At 39.7% G+C, this 18,001-nt stretch overlaps 1 protein-coding gene across 12 annotated transcripts in view; it reads left to right on the top strand.

Annotated features, from left to right (window-relative positions):
• Positions 1-16,581, top strand: part of kif21b (kinesin family member 21B) — a 61,978-nt gene extending 45,397 nt beyond the window's left edge. For 8 of the 12 annotated variants that reach the window (XM_079681290.1, XM_079681292.1, XM_079681293.1 and 5 more), the window contains 8 exons: positions 433-569; positions 771-951; positions 1,193-1,357; positions 2,135-2,252; positions 2,364-2,534; positions 8,880-9,079; positions 10,252-10,378; positions 11,426-16,581. In XM_079681290.1, coding sequence (XP_079537416.1) covers positions 433-569; positions 771-951; positions 1,193-1,357; positions 2,135-2,252; positions 2,364-2,534; positions 8,880-9,079; positions 10,252-10,351 — 1,072 coding nt within the window. In that variant the 3' untranslated portion in view covers positions 10,352-10,378; positions 11,426-16,581. The remainder of the gene's footprint in view (positions 1-432; positions 570-770; positions 952-1,192; positions 1,358-2,134; positions 2,253-2,363; positions 2,535-8,879; positions 9,080-10,251; positions 10,379-11,425) is intronic. The other 4 variants (XM_079681298.1, XM_079681291.1, XM_079681300.1 and 1 more) reach the window with 1 other exon arrangement.
• The last annotated feature ends 1,420 nt before the right edge of the window (positions 16,582-18,001 follow it).

Here is an 18,001-nt window from a genome sequence, read left to right as displayed (position 1 = left end):
ACGGGAGGCTGTGTGTGTTTTTATGCATGTATGTCTTGGTGTGCGTGTGTGCGTGTAAGTGTAAGAGAGAGGGGGAGACAGAAAGACAGGAAGAAAAGCTGCTCTTACTGCTCTAGTGCCTTAATTGGGCTTGTCTACAACAAAAGCAGAAAGGGTGATTCAATGGAGCAGGTGGGATAAAATAAACAACAACAGGAATTTGAGTGATTGGATTTGTGTATAGTTATTTTAACGAGTGTGGATCATCTTTGTTTTTTCAGTATGGGTTGGTATTGTCTCTGTATAATAGAATGAATGTTTGTGTTTTTGTGTGCATGTTCATAATCTGTCTGTGATTTACATAAATGCATAAATGTAGATATGTGGAACGAAATCTCCCTCACTGATTCATACTGACAAGACTGTGACATCAAATGCGTGTGTGCATTTTAGGGGTGTGATCAATCCCATTGGGGGTGTGAAGGGGGGTCGGACGGCGCCCCTGCAGTGTGTTTCTGTAGCCGAGGGCCATTCAAAGCCCGTCCTGTGTGTGGATGCTACCGATGAGCTGCTATTCACTGGATCTAAAGGTACACATACTGAACTTTACTAAACTGTATAAATGCTTTTTTAAAGATCTTTTAAATGGATATTATTTGCGTTGAAGAAAATAACAAGATAACTTAAGTGTTGTCATATGAAAACAAATACAGCGCTTTAAGATTAGATCAGCATTTTGGAAAATACCACCCTCAAGATAGTTATTGAACATCCCTTCTCTTGTCCTGCAGATCGCACCTGTAAGATGTGGAACCTGGTAACGGGTCAAGAGATCGTCACCCTCAAAGGCCACCCAAACAACGTAGTGTCCATCAAATATAGTCCTTCCTCCTGTTTAGTCTTCTCCGTCTCCACCTCCTACATCAAGGTGTGGGACATCCGAGACTCTGCCAAGTGTGTCCGCACGCTCACGTAAGTTTCCTGCCCGCAACCAGCCTGATGAAACTGTACAATATTTCATAGAAGTGATTTAAGGATAGTAGGCTTTTTCAGTTCAGTGATATGTTTCAATATGCAAAAAAGTGGAGAAATATGATATGAAACGCCTCAAGCTGAATTGACTAATTGGAAGTTCTGCTCAGTACACTTGTCTCTGTTCCCATTTATTTCTCCACCTCATGTCCCCCTTATACTCTTCTCTTTACCCCCACAGTTCGTCTGGACAGGTGGTCTCAGGGGACGCCTGTGCGGGCACCACCACCCGCACGATCACCTTTGCACAGGGCGAGTGTCAGATTAACCAGATTGCCCTGAACCCGTCAGGATCCGTGCTCTACGCTGCTGCTGGGAACACTGTTCGCATGTGGGACCTCAACAGGTACATTTATTAATCGACACATAGGTTCATTTATTTATGTAACTACTCCTCTAAGTGTTTGTTTAAGTATTAAGTCAGTCACGTGTGTTCATCAATTCCTCCACTGACGTTTGTGTTAGTCATCCAAAATGAATTAGTTCAGTCAGCTTCGTGACAGCCAGCTCTTAATTCTTGTAGACGTGGATGTATATATTCGCTTGTCAGATGTTAATCAACCAAAGAGCCGATTCCGTCTTGAGTTTAAGAAGGCTGTCAACAGAAAGTGCATGAACTCAGCGCTGGTGTATACATGAGTATGCTTTCTACAATGCAACCATTGAAATCCCAGTCTTCCCCTTAGTTTTTATGCATCCAGAGGGAAATTATTAACAGATTGGATGAGACAGTTTACGCTGAGGGGCTCAGACCCACCTAATGATGCAAAAACAACCCCCAGAAATGAAGAATGAATGTTTTAAACAGTCTGCCTATGGCATCACTGCGTCTCAGCAGTTTTGCCCCACCCGAGAGACGGAAAGTGATTTCATACGGTGAAACCTTGAAAATCTGATTCTTGTAAGTAATGAATTTCACAGTGGTTTGCCTCACCTCCTTTACACGTGTGTGTGTGTGTGTGTGTGTGTGTGTGTGTGTGTGTGTGTGTGTGTGTGTGTGTGTGTGTGTGTGTGTGTGTGTGTGTGTGTGTGTGTGTGTGTGTGTGTGTGTGTGTGTGTGTGTGTGTGTGTGTGTGTGTGTGTGTGTGTGTGTGTGTGTGTGTGTGTGTGTGTGTGTGTGTAGGATGCAAGGGATGGGGAAGCTGATGGGCCACATCGGCTCTGTCATCTGTCTGACAGTGGGACAGTCTCTAATGGGCAAAGATCAAGTAATCACTGGCTCCAAGGACCATTATGTCAAGGTACCATAGACACACACATATTCACACTCTCTCAGATGTTCAGACCATACCTGAGTGTCACATTTGCAGATTTACATCTTTTAATATCCCCTTTTCCTGTTCTCTCTACAGGTGTTTGATGTGACAGAGGGAACTATGGGTAATATAGGTCCAGCTCACAACTTTGAGCCTCCCCATTATGACGGCATCGAGTGTTTGGCTGTTCAGGGAGATGTGCTGTTCAGTGGGTCCAGAGACAACGGCATCAAGAAATGGGATCTGGGAGAACAGGAACTCACTCAGGTGTGTGTGTGTGTGTGCGAGAGTGTATTTGCCTGCATGTGTAGTCTGAGTTTTTAGTTAGATGTATGTTTCCACGATGAAGAAGAGTCTTTTAAAGCCTGAAACTCGTCTTTTACCAGCCGGAAACATAGCAGGACTTGCTAAGAGTTACCTAAAAGGAAGGCTGCATGTGTTGTATGCTCCTACAGTCAGTGAGGTCAGAGGGGTTGAGTAAAGCGGGAATCAGAAGGATTTTATATGCATGTAGAGTTCAAACATCAGAGTTTAACACCCTGGCTGTGCTTCAGTGCTGCTCCTGACGCTACGTGCCAAGAGCCTGCAGCATGCTGAGTCCATCGTTCTCTGCCATTAATTCATGATCTTTTGACCTTTATCAGCTTGTGAGCGAAGCCAGTCTTTCCATATGCTGCACGTAGAGCAACAGATAGAGGGCCAACACAGTATGAAAAGAGCTTTGGGAGATTATTTTGGGATTCCTATCAGTATATCCCCCAAAACAACACAAAGTACAGATGAGGCTAATGAGCATGTAATATAGCATATTTTGACCTAAAGGTGGCACTAGAAGGAAAGTCAGAAAAACAGTTTATGGTGTCGGGGACATGAATATGGTAATCCATCTGTGGCAGCGGGGTGTGGTTTGGGCGCTGGCTGCTGGAGTGAAGGGAGTGGCTCGGCCGGAGGCCAGACAGCTGATCGGAATCAGGTAATCAGTGCGGGAAGAAAAGCATGTCGTAACCTGGTTCTGGTCTGTTATGCAGTAGGCGGGATCCTGGAAGTTCGCCAAAGGACCTGTGAAGTTTCCCACCCGGGCAACGTTTGAGACCCGCGCATATTATTGTTTGGAGTTAATACACGCCTGTGTTCCACCAACCTGCTCTTTCCGTCCCGATTTGAACCCTGTGTGAGCGGAGAGGCTCACACCATCCAATAGTTTGATTTATTTCAGACGGACTGAAATTGCCATTGATTAAATGAAGAGCTAATAAATGAACAAAAACTGTTTGTTGCAACCCTATGCTAGAAATTGGATAGTTCTAAAAAATTACTCTCATAACAATGCAACCGATATTCAAAGCCTAACGGCCCGTCCACACACAGGCATGAACAAAATCTTGAAAAATCTTGATGCTGGGCGTGTCTGAAGCTTGGCGATTTTTTGCGACCAATCACATGAATCTCCCGCCCCCGACATTTAAAGCAATAGCAATGTTAAAACAAAGTAAACTGGATATAAACTCCCCAAACAGGCGAAAACCTACCAGTTTCACCCACTGTCTCTGCCACCTCCCTCCATGCCTGGTTCCTCCGGTTTGTATCCCGGTAAATAGTTCTGGTCGTAAAGAACCGGGTGATTTGCTACCGTAATTTCTCGTTTGGAATATGAGGAAATGAACTGCGGTCTGGCTCTCCCAGCTTGCACGCGGTTTGATTGGCTAGCGCTTGTACTGGCGAGATTTGCATAAACGGGATTTGATTGGCTGATGCCAGCTTCGAAAGCATCGGGAGCATCAAAAGTTGAACATTGCTCAACTTTTGATGCTCACGATGCTTGCAAAGCCATGCTCCGCTCCCCACAATGCAGTTCGGCGAAGATTAAAAATATTCTACGTTACCCCATTCAAGTGAATGGGCGAAGCTTTGAAAGATTTTTTTCATGCCTGTGTGTGTTAGTCCTTGCCGCAGCAGCGCAGTGTTTGACTGCCAACCCTCGCCCTTTGTAGCATGTCACCCCCTCTCTCTCCTGCTCTTAAGCTATACTATCATTAAAAGAGGATAGACACCCTGAGTTTTGCCCATACAGCCCCTGTTGAGATTGTATTGTACCTGTTATCTGACACTTGCGTGACAGATCAAAACATGTTGTCTGTTGAGCCTCTGGTTGGGGGACAGCTCCCTTCATGTCTCCCAACTTAGACCGTTCCCTCTGTGGAAAAAGTCAATAGAGTGCGGTCATTTGCAATGTGGCAGGTATGCAGTGAGTCAACATCAGGGCGTTAGAGCCCACACGCATCAGATCCACAGGTACCGGAGAAGAAAGTGTGTGTGTGTGTGTGTGTGTGTGAGTGTGTGTCTTTGTATGAATGTGTTGACTGCTGCGCTAGTGTGTCTTCTGTTCCCACTGCATATGTTAATAATGCATAATAATGCACCTTGTGGGTGGATGTGGCTTACTCATTTGCATGCACCGTAATATGCATATTAAGAAGCACTTTCTTGTTGTTTGCATGCGTTCTATTTAGCCTTTGTTTATCCAAACAGAGAAATTGAGCACATAAGACATTAGTATTTCCATTCAAAGGCTGAATAAAACAACTCAGTGGGTGCTGTGGTCTGCGGCAGATGACTTTAACCTCATTTGTGAATCAGCCAACACAATCCATTTTACAGCCTCTCTAACCCAGTAGTCTCAGTCTAATTATGTAATAGGATCAAATTGTGGCTTGGGGTACAATAGAATATATTAGTCAGTGGACTCTGCCTTCTCCAGGATTGCTGCTGCAAGCTGTTCTGCTCCGACCCCCCTGTTAAAATTCATACTCCATAGGGTGTTCTTTTGGAGGAATAAGAGAAGCAATTTGTTTATAATTACTCTACACTGAAGTTTAGTGATTCCCTGTTGCTTGATAAATAGTATAACTTTGAACATTCACTGTGTTTGGCTTATGCAACAGTTGCTGCAGTGTGGTGTTGCTCTCTGTGAGGTGTTGGATAGCAGTAACACATTTTTACCCACTGGTGTAAAGTTGTTACAGATGGCGGGTTGGATGTATTATATACAGTATGAGCACTTATTCTTTATTTTTGGAGTTGTTATTCCCTTTCTTAAACCTCCCCAAGATTAGTGGATTCAGGGGCAAGGAGAGGAATTGCCCTCCTAAGGTTTCCTCTACAGTATTTAACATTTTTGTTAATGAATAATCTCTAATTTCTCAAAAAGTTTTTGGACTTAATGTCCCAACTCTGCTGCCTGCCGTATTTAGGGAGTTATCAGCCGACATAAAGGGAGCCTCGAATAGATTATACTGGAATGGGGATATTTTCAAACCCATTTAATATTTATGTTCAACTATTTTATGCATATGTATCAACATTTACATTCATTTTCATGACAAGGAGGAAACACAGAACATTTTTAATTTATAAGAGAAAATAAAAAGTACTCCTAAATAAACAAAATGCACATAAATGAACCTCATTGAACATAGCATTCTGTAATAACTTAGGCTTGATTAAGTGTCTATGAAACAGCCAACCTGCTGAGATAAGACGATGAATAAAAGACGACCCATTATGAATTTTCTGGCTGACGGCTTTGACATATGAGAGATATATCAGCCAATATTGTTTTTTTCCATGGTGAATCTACTGCTTCTAAATGACTTACAATTATTTTCTCTTTTGCTTTTTTGTACTGATGTTTCTTTTGTAATTGTGAGCTACTCAAACTTTAAAACTAATCAGGGTTGCAGGAAATGAGGAAAATATGCAATTACGTTTTTGATTATCACAATAATGATGTAACTTAGTTACTAGACATACAAAAATAATACATTTGACTCAGTTATGTCATTCTGCAGCTTTTCTGTAGTGCAAGTTAACATTGAAATGACTAATAAAAGACATTGTGAAGCCCTATTACTAACATATTATTGACCAACTAATATCATAGTATATAGTATATTATTTATATCAACCCAGCCTGCATCAGTCTTGCTCTAAGGAGTGAACGAGTGAGAATAAATGGCTAAGAAATCTTGGTTTTCTGCAAACAGGAAGGCCACATAAACTTCAAAACAGTTGAATGTAGTGAATCCGTTCTCTGCCAAAAGACACGAACATAACGTTTAAAAACTTCAAGTGGACTTTTGTGTAAGCAGCATCAATCTAAGTATTCATTCCACCACTGCTGCCCATGTTTAGTAACCAATTATTCTTCCATCTTTTATCCATTTGTATCCATTTGCTGTTTCTGTTTCTGAATGGATACTTTCTAAATGGAAAGCAGGAGAATGGGTTGCCTCAATCAGTACTTCTCATTTTGTTTGTTGAACCAGAAATTGTTAAGAGTCAAGCTGTGTTTAAAATACACCTCTATATAGAGTTGCTCTAAATCAGTGGTTCTATACTGGTCAGGCCTCGGGACCCACTTTTTTCTTTGTCAATAAATCGCGACCCAACATTTTGAACCACTCAAATCTATTCAACAAAGAATCGTGCTGTAATATACGTTTTTCAGCATACAATATTAATTAAAGTGAAGTACAGTGCATATATCCCTTATATCCCTTCACAGAACAAAAGAATGCTTTTAAAAAAGGTTTAATGAGATAATGGAATCAAAGCTGAACTGTATAGCATAAAAAGGCACACATGCTGAAAACCCAGAAGGGGGGGTCTGGGGGATTGTCACCCAGGAGATTTTTAGAGATACTAACATATAAACTACGTATTCTGGTACACTCTGAGAAGAAAATAAATAAATCTATTACTACCCGACATTTTAATAATATTTTATGCCATTGTTTGTTTTTCACTTTGTTCTGACAGCTGAACTTGCTGCTCCACACAGAGAGGAGATAGTCTGTGTGAATTACTTTAAATTGTGGGTGAGGGTAGATAGCCCCCATTGTTCTGTGACCTGTCAATCATCAAACCGGGGGTCATATTTCATTATGTGTTCATTTTTATCTGAAGTTGTACCCATGGATGTATAAAGAATAGTTCTACCGCAAAGTTATTTTCCGTGGGGACTTCCGGCTCGAAAAAACATCAGCAAAGAAGTTTTATTGAGAAGATGATCACTACGTTTCAAAACCGTGTATGGTCTCCGGTACTTCCAGTCCAACGCCTACTGCATGCACAGCGTTAGAAAATCGGGCCTTCAAAAAAAAAGTTTGAGTTTTTTCAACAAAAAAAAAGGATTGTTTTAAAAAAAAGAAAAATGTCTCTACTCACACATCTACTTGAAACGGGTCCGCGACCCGCTTTTGGGTCGCGACCCACCAGTTGAGAACCACTGCTCTAAATTATATGGTTAATTTCAAATTATAGCCATTTGGATAATGCGACACAGTATTATAATCTTTCTTGACCCTTGACTATTTCTCCGTAACAAAAATGTTGGAGCTGTGTTTCAAGGTGAAATACCTTCAGTTCAATAATATTCATTTTTCCTCTGAAAGTTAAAGAGGAACGCATGTATTCGTGGCTGTCTTCTGTTTAGATTACAGTAAATTGGTCTTAAATAGACCTGAGTTTAAAGTCATAGACATAGAGGAGAGCAACTGCAGTAGTGTAAAGAACTCAACATAAAAACAAATTTGTATTTTTGTACCTGATGAAACATCAATGGAAAGGAACTTGGAGTGTTATTTTGGCTAATTTCAAAATGCAAATAGAAAATAATTAATGTGAGAAGCAAATCAAACAAAACATGAACAAGTAGACAAATGTTTTATCACCATGTGTTCCTCGCTTTAGAGCTAAATTAATCCGCAGCCCAGTTGGATGAGATAAATTAATTAAAAAAAACAGCAAAAGCCAAAGTTTGTTAAAGCTCTGTGAAAAACAAAATTTGAAGAGACTGATTATGTTTAACATCCAATCTCTGTAGTGCTGTGTGATCACAGACATGGTTCAATCTGTTCTCTTTAACCAATACAGAAATGCGTGATAAAAAGTGAGATGTTTGTTCAGAAGCTATGTGTCAGAGGTTTTGTCAGTGTGTTACAGTTTGTTGAGTTTAGAGACGAGCAGAAGGAATAATTAATCCCCTCAATGGCAGAAAATAGTACTGTATGAATCTCTTAAAGGTCATATAGAGATTAGGTCGGCCCATCGGGTGGGAATTACTCATAAATTAACCTTTACACTTGCTCTGCACTTTCAAATGAAGACAATTGCTTCCTAACACTTTAAGACTGTCCACAAGTGCACATTTAACTGTCTTTTTAAAGTTATTTCTCCAATAGCTTTATGAAATAGTGGCTCATATCAGTGTTTCTATCTATACCCAAGACAGATGTATCCATTTCCAGTTTATGAATCTTGTTTGAAGCCATTGTAAAATACTCAACGAGCAGACACCTGAGCTAAGAATAACTGCGGTACTGTGTCTAAATACAGTATTAATGAGTTTGTTGCCTAGCAACGACATGCATTGTCTCTGCAAGAATACCCAACTGTACTGACAATAGTTTACATTTATGAGAAAATGAACATTGCTGTTATTTTAAGAACAAAAGCACCAGATGACTAACACTCCTGTAGTTTTGATGTAAAAACCGTAGATGTAAGATCATGATCTCTGTCTGACTTTATGTCTCTGCTTTGACTCCACAGCAAATCCCCAACGCCCATAAGGACTGGGTCTCCGCTCTGGCTTATGTCCCGGGTCGGCCCATGCTGCTGAGCGCCTGTCGGGGGGGCATGATGAAGGTGTGGAACGTAGACAACTTTACCCCCATAGGAGAGATCAAAGGTCACGACAGCCCCATCAATGCCATCTGTACCAACTCCAGACAGATCTTCACTGCGTCCAGGTAGGAAGAGTTATGTGTACTGCAACACCACTGATCCAGAAATGTTTTTTATTGCAACAGTGTAAAATAGAAGTGCTGGTATCTGTGATATTCTTCAAATTTTATTTTTTATATATTTTTCGAGGATTTTCAATTCAATCCCAGAAAAGACCAAACCAAAAATGCACTGATTCAGTAGCAAGTCTTTTGCCTGCCCAATTTATCATAGAGCTGGATTTTCAAAAACATTATTTATCTGCTGCCTTAAATAATCACTAGAGCACCTGCTTTATTGACATTTGCTAAAATAACAGTGGCAGTAGATTTTTTGGGAATCATTTAGGCAAGTTTATTTCTATAGCACTTTTCAACACAAGGCAATTCAAAGTGCTTTACAAAAAATGAAAGACATTAAGAAAATGGCATTTCAAATCAGTCATTAAAAAGAAAAGTTAATCAAATAAACATTAAAATAAATAATACATGTATAAAAGTTACAGTGCAGTCTAAGATATGAATAGTTCAATTAAAAGCAGCGACATAAAAAACATATGAAACATGTCTGAATTAAGTAGGAACAAGTATGCTCGTAGCAGAGGGTCAAGGATACGGTATTCAGAAAGTATTGAAAGATGAACCAAGGCATTCTTGGTTTCTCTGGAATATGTTGACAATAGCAAACAACTGTATATATAATGCCAGCCTTATCAGAAGGGAGGTTGGATAGTTTGGAGGTTGAACATAATGAGAGAAAATGTGAGTGAAATACCAGATTATGATTCATTTTATGTTCATCTCTAGCATCTCATCTGTAGTGGGTGTGTGTCAGCGTCTGTAGCTCAGAGAGGGTCAAGCTACATCCTGTTTTTCTCTAAAATGTGTGTTTTTTAATGGTTGCATCAGACTGTGTTCCAGGTTGCTGACTGTGTGTGTCTGAGTGGGACATCTTGTGTTCATCCTTCTTTTCAGCTGGTGGGCTTTCACTGAAGATTACTAACTTTTTATTCCCCCGTCTTCTTTCGGTCATTTGCTCTTCTCAATCACTGTATCACCTCTGTCTGCTCTTCTGTAATCTTTACACATATTTCCTCTTGTTCCTGCTTAAACTCTGCCTTCCCACCCCTCCTGTTGTCCATCTTCCTCCTCCTCTTCCTCCTCCTCCTCCTCCTCCTCCTCCTCCACCTCCACCCCAGTGACTGCAGGGTGAAGCTGTGGAACTATGTGCCAGGTTTGACCCCATGTCTTCCTCGCCGGGTCCTGGCCATCAAGGGCCGAGCCACCAGCCTCCCATGACTGCTTCACCAACCCTCCCTTCCTCTGGTACTCTCTTAACTAATGTCCAGCCTTTTTCTTTACCTTTTCTGGTAGCTCCTGTCCTGTTTTATCCCTCTTTTCTTTTGTGTTCCAATTCTTCTATCATTCTTTTCTTTGTCTGATTGTTGTTGTTTTTCAACCTGCTGCCGCTTACCGTTTTTTATTTTTAAACTTATACTGTGTTTGCTTTCATGCAGATCGTTGCCTCCTCTAAGACAAACAGTTTATCAGAGATTGAACAAGTGACTCACAGTGCTGTTCAGAATATAACAAACTCTAGTCTGCTGCACCTGTTATACTCTTTTGGAATATGTCGGAGTTAGAGGAGAAGATGGATACCGCTTTCAAGTCTGGCTTATAATATAAGGCTATGAGCCCCAAACAACTTATCCTAGCATATAGACTGAACACGGGGGAAATAGCTAACCTGGCTAGCTGGAATTAGCCAGTCCAGCATGTAACCCCCCATAAAAAGCAATTTACACTACAGTTTTCCATGGCTTTAACTAAATTAGACATATTTCTCGATGCTAAGCTAAGTGGCTACAGCTTCTTATTTATCGTTCAGACACAACGATATAAGGATCATTTGAATATTATTCTGAAATACAGGGTTGCGCAACAAAATGTTACAGTGTGGCAGTTTATGCTACTCAAGAAAACACGACAAAACTAAAACAGTAGATAGTTCCTGTATTGCATTTTTTAATATCAGTAATTTATTTGTAATTGTATCAGTAAATTGTAAACAGCAACAATGATGTGAATTCTGACAAACTTTTTGATGGCATACTGTACTTTGCTTATTTTTATGGCATCTGTGACTTTTATATTAGATTTAGATGACAGTAATCTTTAATGGATTATGTTTGTGTGTGGGCTCACAGTGTGTGAAGTGCACTTTAAGGCTGATTTGATTGTGCCGTGTCTGATGCATACTTGATTGTTTTCAAAGTCAAGACTGCCTGACTGATGCTCTGTTATTTTCTCCATTTGTTTTGTTCCCCTTGCATCCCTTTGCTCATCCTCAAAACCTCTTTTGTCTCTCTTTAGTGACACGACAGTGAAGATCTGGTCGTCAAAGGTGTGGAGGAAGAGGTGACAGCCCTGAGTGGTTCCTTTGTCGGCCATCTTGCTGTAACTTCAGCCCCTGATCTGTGACCTGCTCATTGAGCTCTGAAGCTGAAAACACCATTTCCAAGGCGATCAAGGTTTTTTGTTCCTTGTCAAGGTGCAAATTGAACCAAGACAGAAGATTCTTTCAAAGGCATAAAAGTATTTGCCTTTCAGATTGTGAAAGTGCCATTCAGGTGTGATGCTACTTGGGCAATAAAAACTGCATCACTCGGAAAGAAGAATTTCTCTCCTGTGACCAAAAAACAACCACAGCCTGTTGTTAAAAAGAAAGAGCCCTTCTGTCCTCTCACCAAGGTCTCAGAGTCCTTGTGGAACAGTGACACATGCATTTGCTCAGAGATGTATTTTTTGTGTCCGAAGGTTATAGCACGAGCCTCATTAAAATCGCCAAATAACGATTTGGGACACCCTTTCCTGCTTTCCTCCATTCAGGACTGTGGTGTTGTAACTGTTCTGAACACACTGGAGAGTCATGTTTCGGATCTTGAATAACTGGAAAATTACATTAAACCACCACTGGATGTTATGTTTTCAAAACCCGGAAACACCCTCAAGGCGCTCTCAGTATGTCACTGAAACTTTGTTGTGTTTTACAAGTCTTGTACATTTTTTTTTAATGACTTTTACTAATTTATAATTTTCCCTCCTTCAGTTGTTGTGGTGGGATGGAACATTTTGATGGGTCTCTGTACAAACACCTGGTGCTTGACATTTTGAAGTTTCTATTTCATGCCTGGCTCTTCATCGTTTGGATGTGTCCTCTGTGGCCTCCCTGGCTATAAGACTGTCTAACTGCTGACCCTGCAAACAGGAAAGCACACCTCCAGTAGCACAACTAAGGCAACACCGGTCCTGGAGGATCCCACCAGATTGTAATATCTGCTCTACCAAGTGCTAACTTCGGCAAAAATAAAAATCCTCCCTGCAGATGCACATGACACAGACAACACAAACCTACAGCACACACTCCGAAGACATGAGGCCAAAGTGCCAGATCATTATCTCGACCATCGTACAGTATGTGTCCCTTACCTGCCATTTATCCTCCACACAATTGGTAATATAGCAGCCCTATCAGTTCCCCCCGCCTGCTTTCTGCTCCGCTCTGATTTTCAAGGTTAGTGACCGTATCAGACTGACCAGCCTTACTGAGAAGTGCACCTCCTTCCAGCTACTGAACCTCTCTGGGAAGCCAATTTAATTAGAGGTCTAGAAACTCTACCGACTGCTTTTCAGGCAAGATTACTTTGGGGAAAGTAGGTCATAACTGAGAAGGATTTATTTTTTGAATCCCAATTTTCTTCCACCCACACTTTGCTGCTACATATAGGGAACATGAAAAAACGTCCTGTTCTGGTGCACTGGAATCTGTTTATGTGGCAGATTGTGTGCACACATGCACAAACTGATGACACACAGACACATGAGTTCAGTGGATGTTTCGCTTATCCATCTTGTCTGATGGGTCTTGGCGTCCCTCGCTGTGTCTCTTTAATGAAACAGATTCAGCAATGCACTGACACAAACATATGCTCATACATACACACTCTAACAGGCAACAGTGATTCAATTATGTTTTGTTCTGATTACAGAAAATTGCATCTGCATAACTTTCAGTTAATAAACTTAGGCATTTTATGTATACGTTCAAAATGACATGCAGAATTAAAACCTACAGCTTGATAAATCCCAATTAGTTTTTTAGTAAAATGTCAAAGCACAGTTGTTCTAAAATCGTACTCCTTCTGTTGAAAGACATATTTTTCATTTAGGCAATTAATGAACTTTTTTTTTTTTTCATAAACCCAGAAATATATGTATTCTAATTAAACAACAGCTGCTGAAAATAGTTATTACTGTCAAAACATCCTCTATGAATTCTCCTCCAAAAGGAGACTGCACTGGTGGTTGATGTAGCCAACATCAGTTTGAAGCTGCTTTCCTTTTTCAAAAAGCAATGACTTGGGTTTTGTTATTATATTGTGGGAAGGGCGGGGTTATTGAAGTGAATGCAAATGTGTGTATGGGGGGGATCTGTGGAAGCGTTCCTGGAATTATTTTGTTGCCATTCTTAGAAACTCAGGTAAAGGTTGAAGGATAATTTTGGCCATATTTTAGTCAGTACTTGACCCTGTGAATAAGGTAGCTTTCTGAATTGACCAAATGCCTTGTTTGAGAGATTTTTTTTTTAATGGTACTATCATGTATAACCCCCTTTTTGTGAAAAAACTAATTTCAATAATTAGTTTTTGCATTTATTTCCCTTTACTTGTTATATATGAACGCTGCTTTTTTTGTAAAAAATGTACGTAAAGTAAACAACATCTTCCAAATCTGGCCAAAGCTGCATGTCTTGCAACTCTGAGAGGATGAGTTTTTCACCTTAAGTACTTGTGTAAAGTATTTCAAGAATAATAGTATAATGGTTAAACTGGAGAGGAGAGAGTGGTTTGTAGGGAAATTAACCTTCACATAATGGGTTGTATTCTTTGACCTCTTGTCCGCGTCCACTGGGCCCCTTGCTGTACATTATGTATTTATCTGTGCTCATTAGCCAAACTGACCTTGTTCACAGAGCTCTGTGGTATTTTTTTTTAAATGCGATAACAATTCTCAGAAAGCCTTTATCTCGTTTGTTTTCTCTGGACAGAATTATTTATTGAGAAGTTTTCGTAGTACTGTAGTTTTAGGCACTTGCCTCTTCATGTGCTTGTACATTTACTAAAAGATGCATGATGTTGGTGCTGCTCATTTGTTGATTGGTCACCTCAAAACATTAATTTGCTATTATCAATCTTGATGTCCACCCGAGTGGATTTGCTATCAAAATCTTTGAAGAATTGGCCATTTGTTTGGATTCTGAAGACATGACAATTGTGTGCTTCACAAAAAAATATGATGTGGTCTTTGATCAGCCCCACCCAAAGTTACCCTGACTTCTGAGACTTGTATTCTGCAGATATCAGCACCACTTCATTACTTGATGATTTGTAAATAGGTGTGTCATACCTTTTTTTTTTGTATATTGCAGGGGAGATTTAGTGGAGGTTAACAAACGTCTTCCTCCTCAGCTGGCCTCAGAGTAATCTCTGCAAGTTAGGATTTACAGGCACTTTGGATAATGAACACTGCTGTGAATACTCTGTGAACTGTTTTCCAGATATGTATTAAGCCTTTTAGACTTAGTTTACAAAGATGGGGTTCATGCGGTCAAAACAACTCTTAAAGCACTGTAATTGTGTGTAAAAGATCACATCTTTTTAGCTCTAAAGTAGGTTTAGAAACCAAATATATACATGTTTGTGCTCATACAGTATATACGATGACAGTCAAGAAGTAGAAGGGCTGTCCTCATTATGTCCCTGCCTTTAACGTCCCTTTTTATAGTAAACCTGAGAATGAAAATTGTTCTCTTTGACAGAGCAGCATGCACCCCTTTGTAGAAGCTCAGGAGAACCCCAGCCCTCCTTATTTCCCCGGCTTTAATTTGGACATTTTTCTTAATAATACTGACCACAAACAGGCCATATTACTCCATGAAGGATATAATCATAGACAAAGGATGACAACATCTAACCATTATCTATTTATATTGCAAAAGTAGACTGTGGAAAAATCCTAGCTGATGAAAATGTACTATTGAGCATGTGGTATTGTTTGATCAATACCTCTCAACGACTTTAAATTGGTACACCAGCTGGTGACAATGTTTTGTAGCCCAAAACAAGTCCATTGAAGTTTCTTGTATCCCCTATTAGCATCTAGTTCAAATGACAGAGCTTTAAAGCCACTACAAGTGTAATTCAACATTTCTGTGAACCCAATTGGTTGTATGACCATTTGCTAAGCCCCACCCCCTAATTACTGTTGCTACGCCTGTCAAGCATTCATTTACAGAAAATATGCTGGTTACAATAATACCTGTGTCTGATTTACCAGTCGATATAAACGTAATTTAAAAAGAATGGGTCCTCAATTATGCAGAAAAACCCAATCATAGGTTTTAATGCTTTTTTAACGACTATGCTTAACCCCACCAAAGAAAAATACTTTTGAAAAACATTACAAGTTTGCTAAAACAAATGATGTCTATAATAACAATTTTTTTTTTTTTAAAGAACCCCTTAAAACTCTTTCATACATTTATTTGCAATTATTAAAGTCCTGTTAACAATGTTTTAGCATGTAGAGAAATCAAAAGCTTGACAGGTTCACTGTGCATAGAGACAATTGCTAAGCTAAGATTGGACAATAGCTGCTCACAGGCGTGGATTAGCAGATGGTCAGTTGGCTAAAAGCAAAACAAAGACATTTTTTATCGAAATCAACATGGCTGTAAGCAGTCTGGTGTTAGATCTGGGACCTGAGGACAGATAGAGGGAAGCTGCCGTTGAACTGATTGTGTGATTACCACCTGTAGCATTTCCAGCCCTCCCTTCTTATGACCTCGAGGAAATGAACTCAAAGTAGTCAACTCAACTTCAATCTTGTGCCTCAGCCAACAGGCCTTACTGTCTTAAAGAAACAGAATGTGTATGTAGGACATTGATAATTATTAATTGAATATCCTGAATCTGTAATAGACTTATTCTGAAGATTGTAGATTTCCCTACAGATTGTGGACCTCTGTTCTAAGTCAGATAACGTCGCAGCTCACTTTATCAGTACGGCTGAAGAGACTTTCAACTTTGCCTCGGGCTGCAAAGGGGGACGGAATCGCATTTTGACACAATCACACAAGAGGGCAATCGCTATCACACATCGACACGCAGCTGCTCAATTTATTGTCCCCAGGCGTGTGTTGTCATATCGAGCTCTCATATGGTAATACAATATATGGCCGTGTCTGTTAAATATCTACTCATGGGACATAAATGCAGGGTCAAAGGTAATTTGTGCCTTTTATTGCACAGATAGCTCCCTCTTAAATTAGTGTAAATGTGTGTACAGTTTTGTTTTTATGATAATGTGCATGTGACCAAGCCATGTAAAATAATAACTGTAAATAATGTAAGTAAATATTTAATGAAGGATCCAACATTCCCTTAAGAAAATAAACAAGTTAAAAACAACTGTCCTTTGTGTCTTCCTGTGTGAAAATGTACTTGTTTTGATTGTAGTTTGGATCAAAAAGATTATTATTTTTTAGATTAAAATAGATTTTTACAATTACACTCCTGTGATTTTGAATAAATTAGCTTTTTTCCGATTACTTGGATTCTTATTTCCCCAGCTGTTTAAAGCTGACAACATTAATCCCGCCTCTGTTTAATGGTCAGACCAAAGTAGTTGAGAAGAAAGACGAGCAGGTTATTGATCATTGAACGGGTTGTAAGGGATGAGATGGAGGCATGGGGAGATGTTTTTCATCCTGAGGCATTTCTTTCTACTCCAGGGCAGAAGCAGACTCATACATCTTAATTTCCTTTGCAAACCCTGATCATTAACTCTAGTCGGGCTAAGCTTGTCCCAGCCGCGACGGGAGACACCAGCACTGTGATGTACGACGACCATTAACGGCTCAGAGGAGGCAAAACCCATTTGAAGCTGCCAGTCACCAATAAATACGTATTCATACACACAGCCTGTCACTTCCCAGCTGCGTATGCCCCATCGGCTCTGTCTAAATAAAACAAAGTCTGAAACACATTTTAATGTCTTCGTCTGTTTCGTTACACTACAACGCTTCAGTAAGTCTGTTCTTGCATGGAGATTCATCAATCTCTGTCATACTCTATCTATCAATCACACTGTAACTATAACAATCCATCCAAATACCCTGAGAAAATACTTCATGTCCCATCTTGATTATGATAACTAGCTACTACAATTGTTTTATTTATGTATGAGGGAGGCCAATGTCAGTGGGTATGTACAACACATTCTTGTAGAAGAAAAATAGGTTGACTAGTGTATTTGTCGATCAACAGAAATAAATTGCTAACTATTTTGAATATTGATTCATATGTAAATAAATTGTAATTAGGAAAATGGCAGAAAATGCTTTGAGCATCTGAATTATGGGTATTTCCTGCTTTTTCTCTATTTTAAATCATAGCTAGGCTACCTTAATATCTTTAGATTTTGAACTGACATTTTGGATAACAAAATATGAATTGATATTAAAAAAATATTTGACGGTCAATTGATGGTGAAAATGATCATTATCATTAATTGCAGCCCTACTTATCACAATCCATAAACAGACACTTCTCGACCAATATTCATGTTCCCCAGATGATAAACTGTTATTATGTTCATGGTCTAATCATCCAGCCCCATCATCAAGTCACCAATTATATTGTTTGAATACTTTCCATTAGTTTATTAGCAAAACTGCAAAACCACTGGCGGCATCTGCCTCAGTTGTACTTAACTATTTTATGAAAATCAGCAAAGCAGTGAGTGGAAGAGGTAAAGCATCAGTGTGAGTGAGTCAACTGTTGCTTATGTCTCATTAAAACTTGAGCACAAGTATATGTAACAAAATTA

The sequence above is a fragment of the Notothenia rossii genome (assembly GCF_949606895.1).
Source record: "Notothenia rossii genome assembly, chromosome: 5".
NCBI lineage: Eukaryota > Metazoa > Chordata > Actinopteri > Perciformes > Nototheniidae > Notothenia > Notothenia rossii.
The sequence above is the reverse complement of the archived record's forward strand: the minus strand, read 5'-3'. Positions and strand labels throughout refer to the sequence as shown.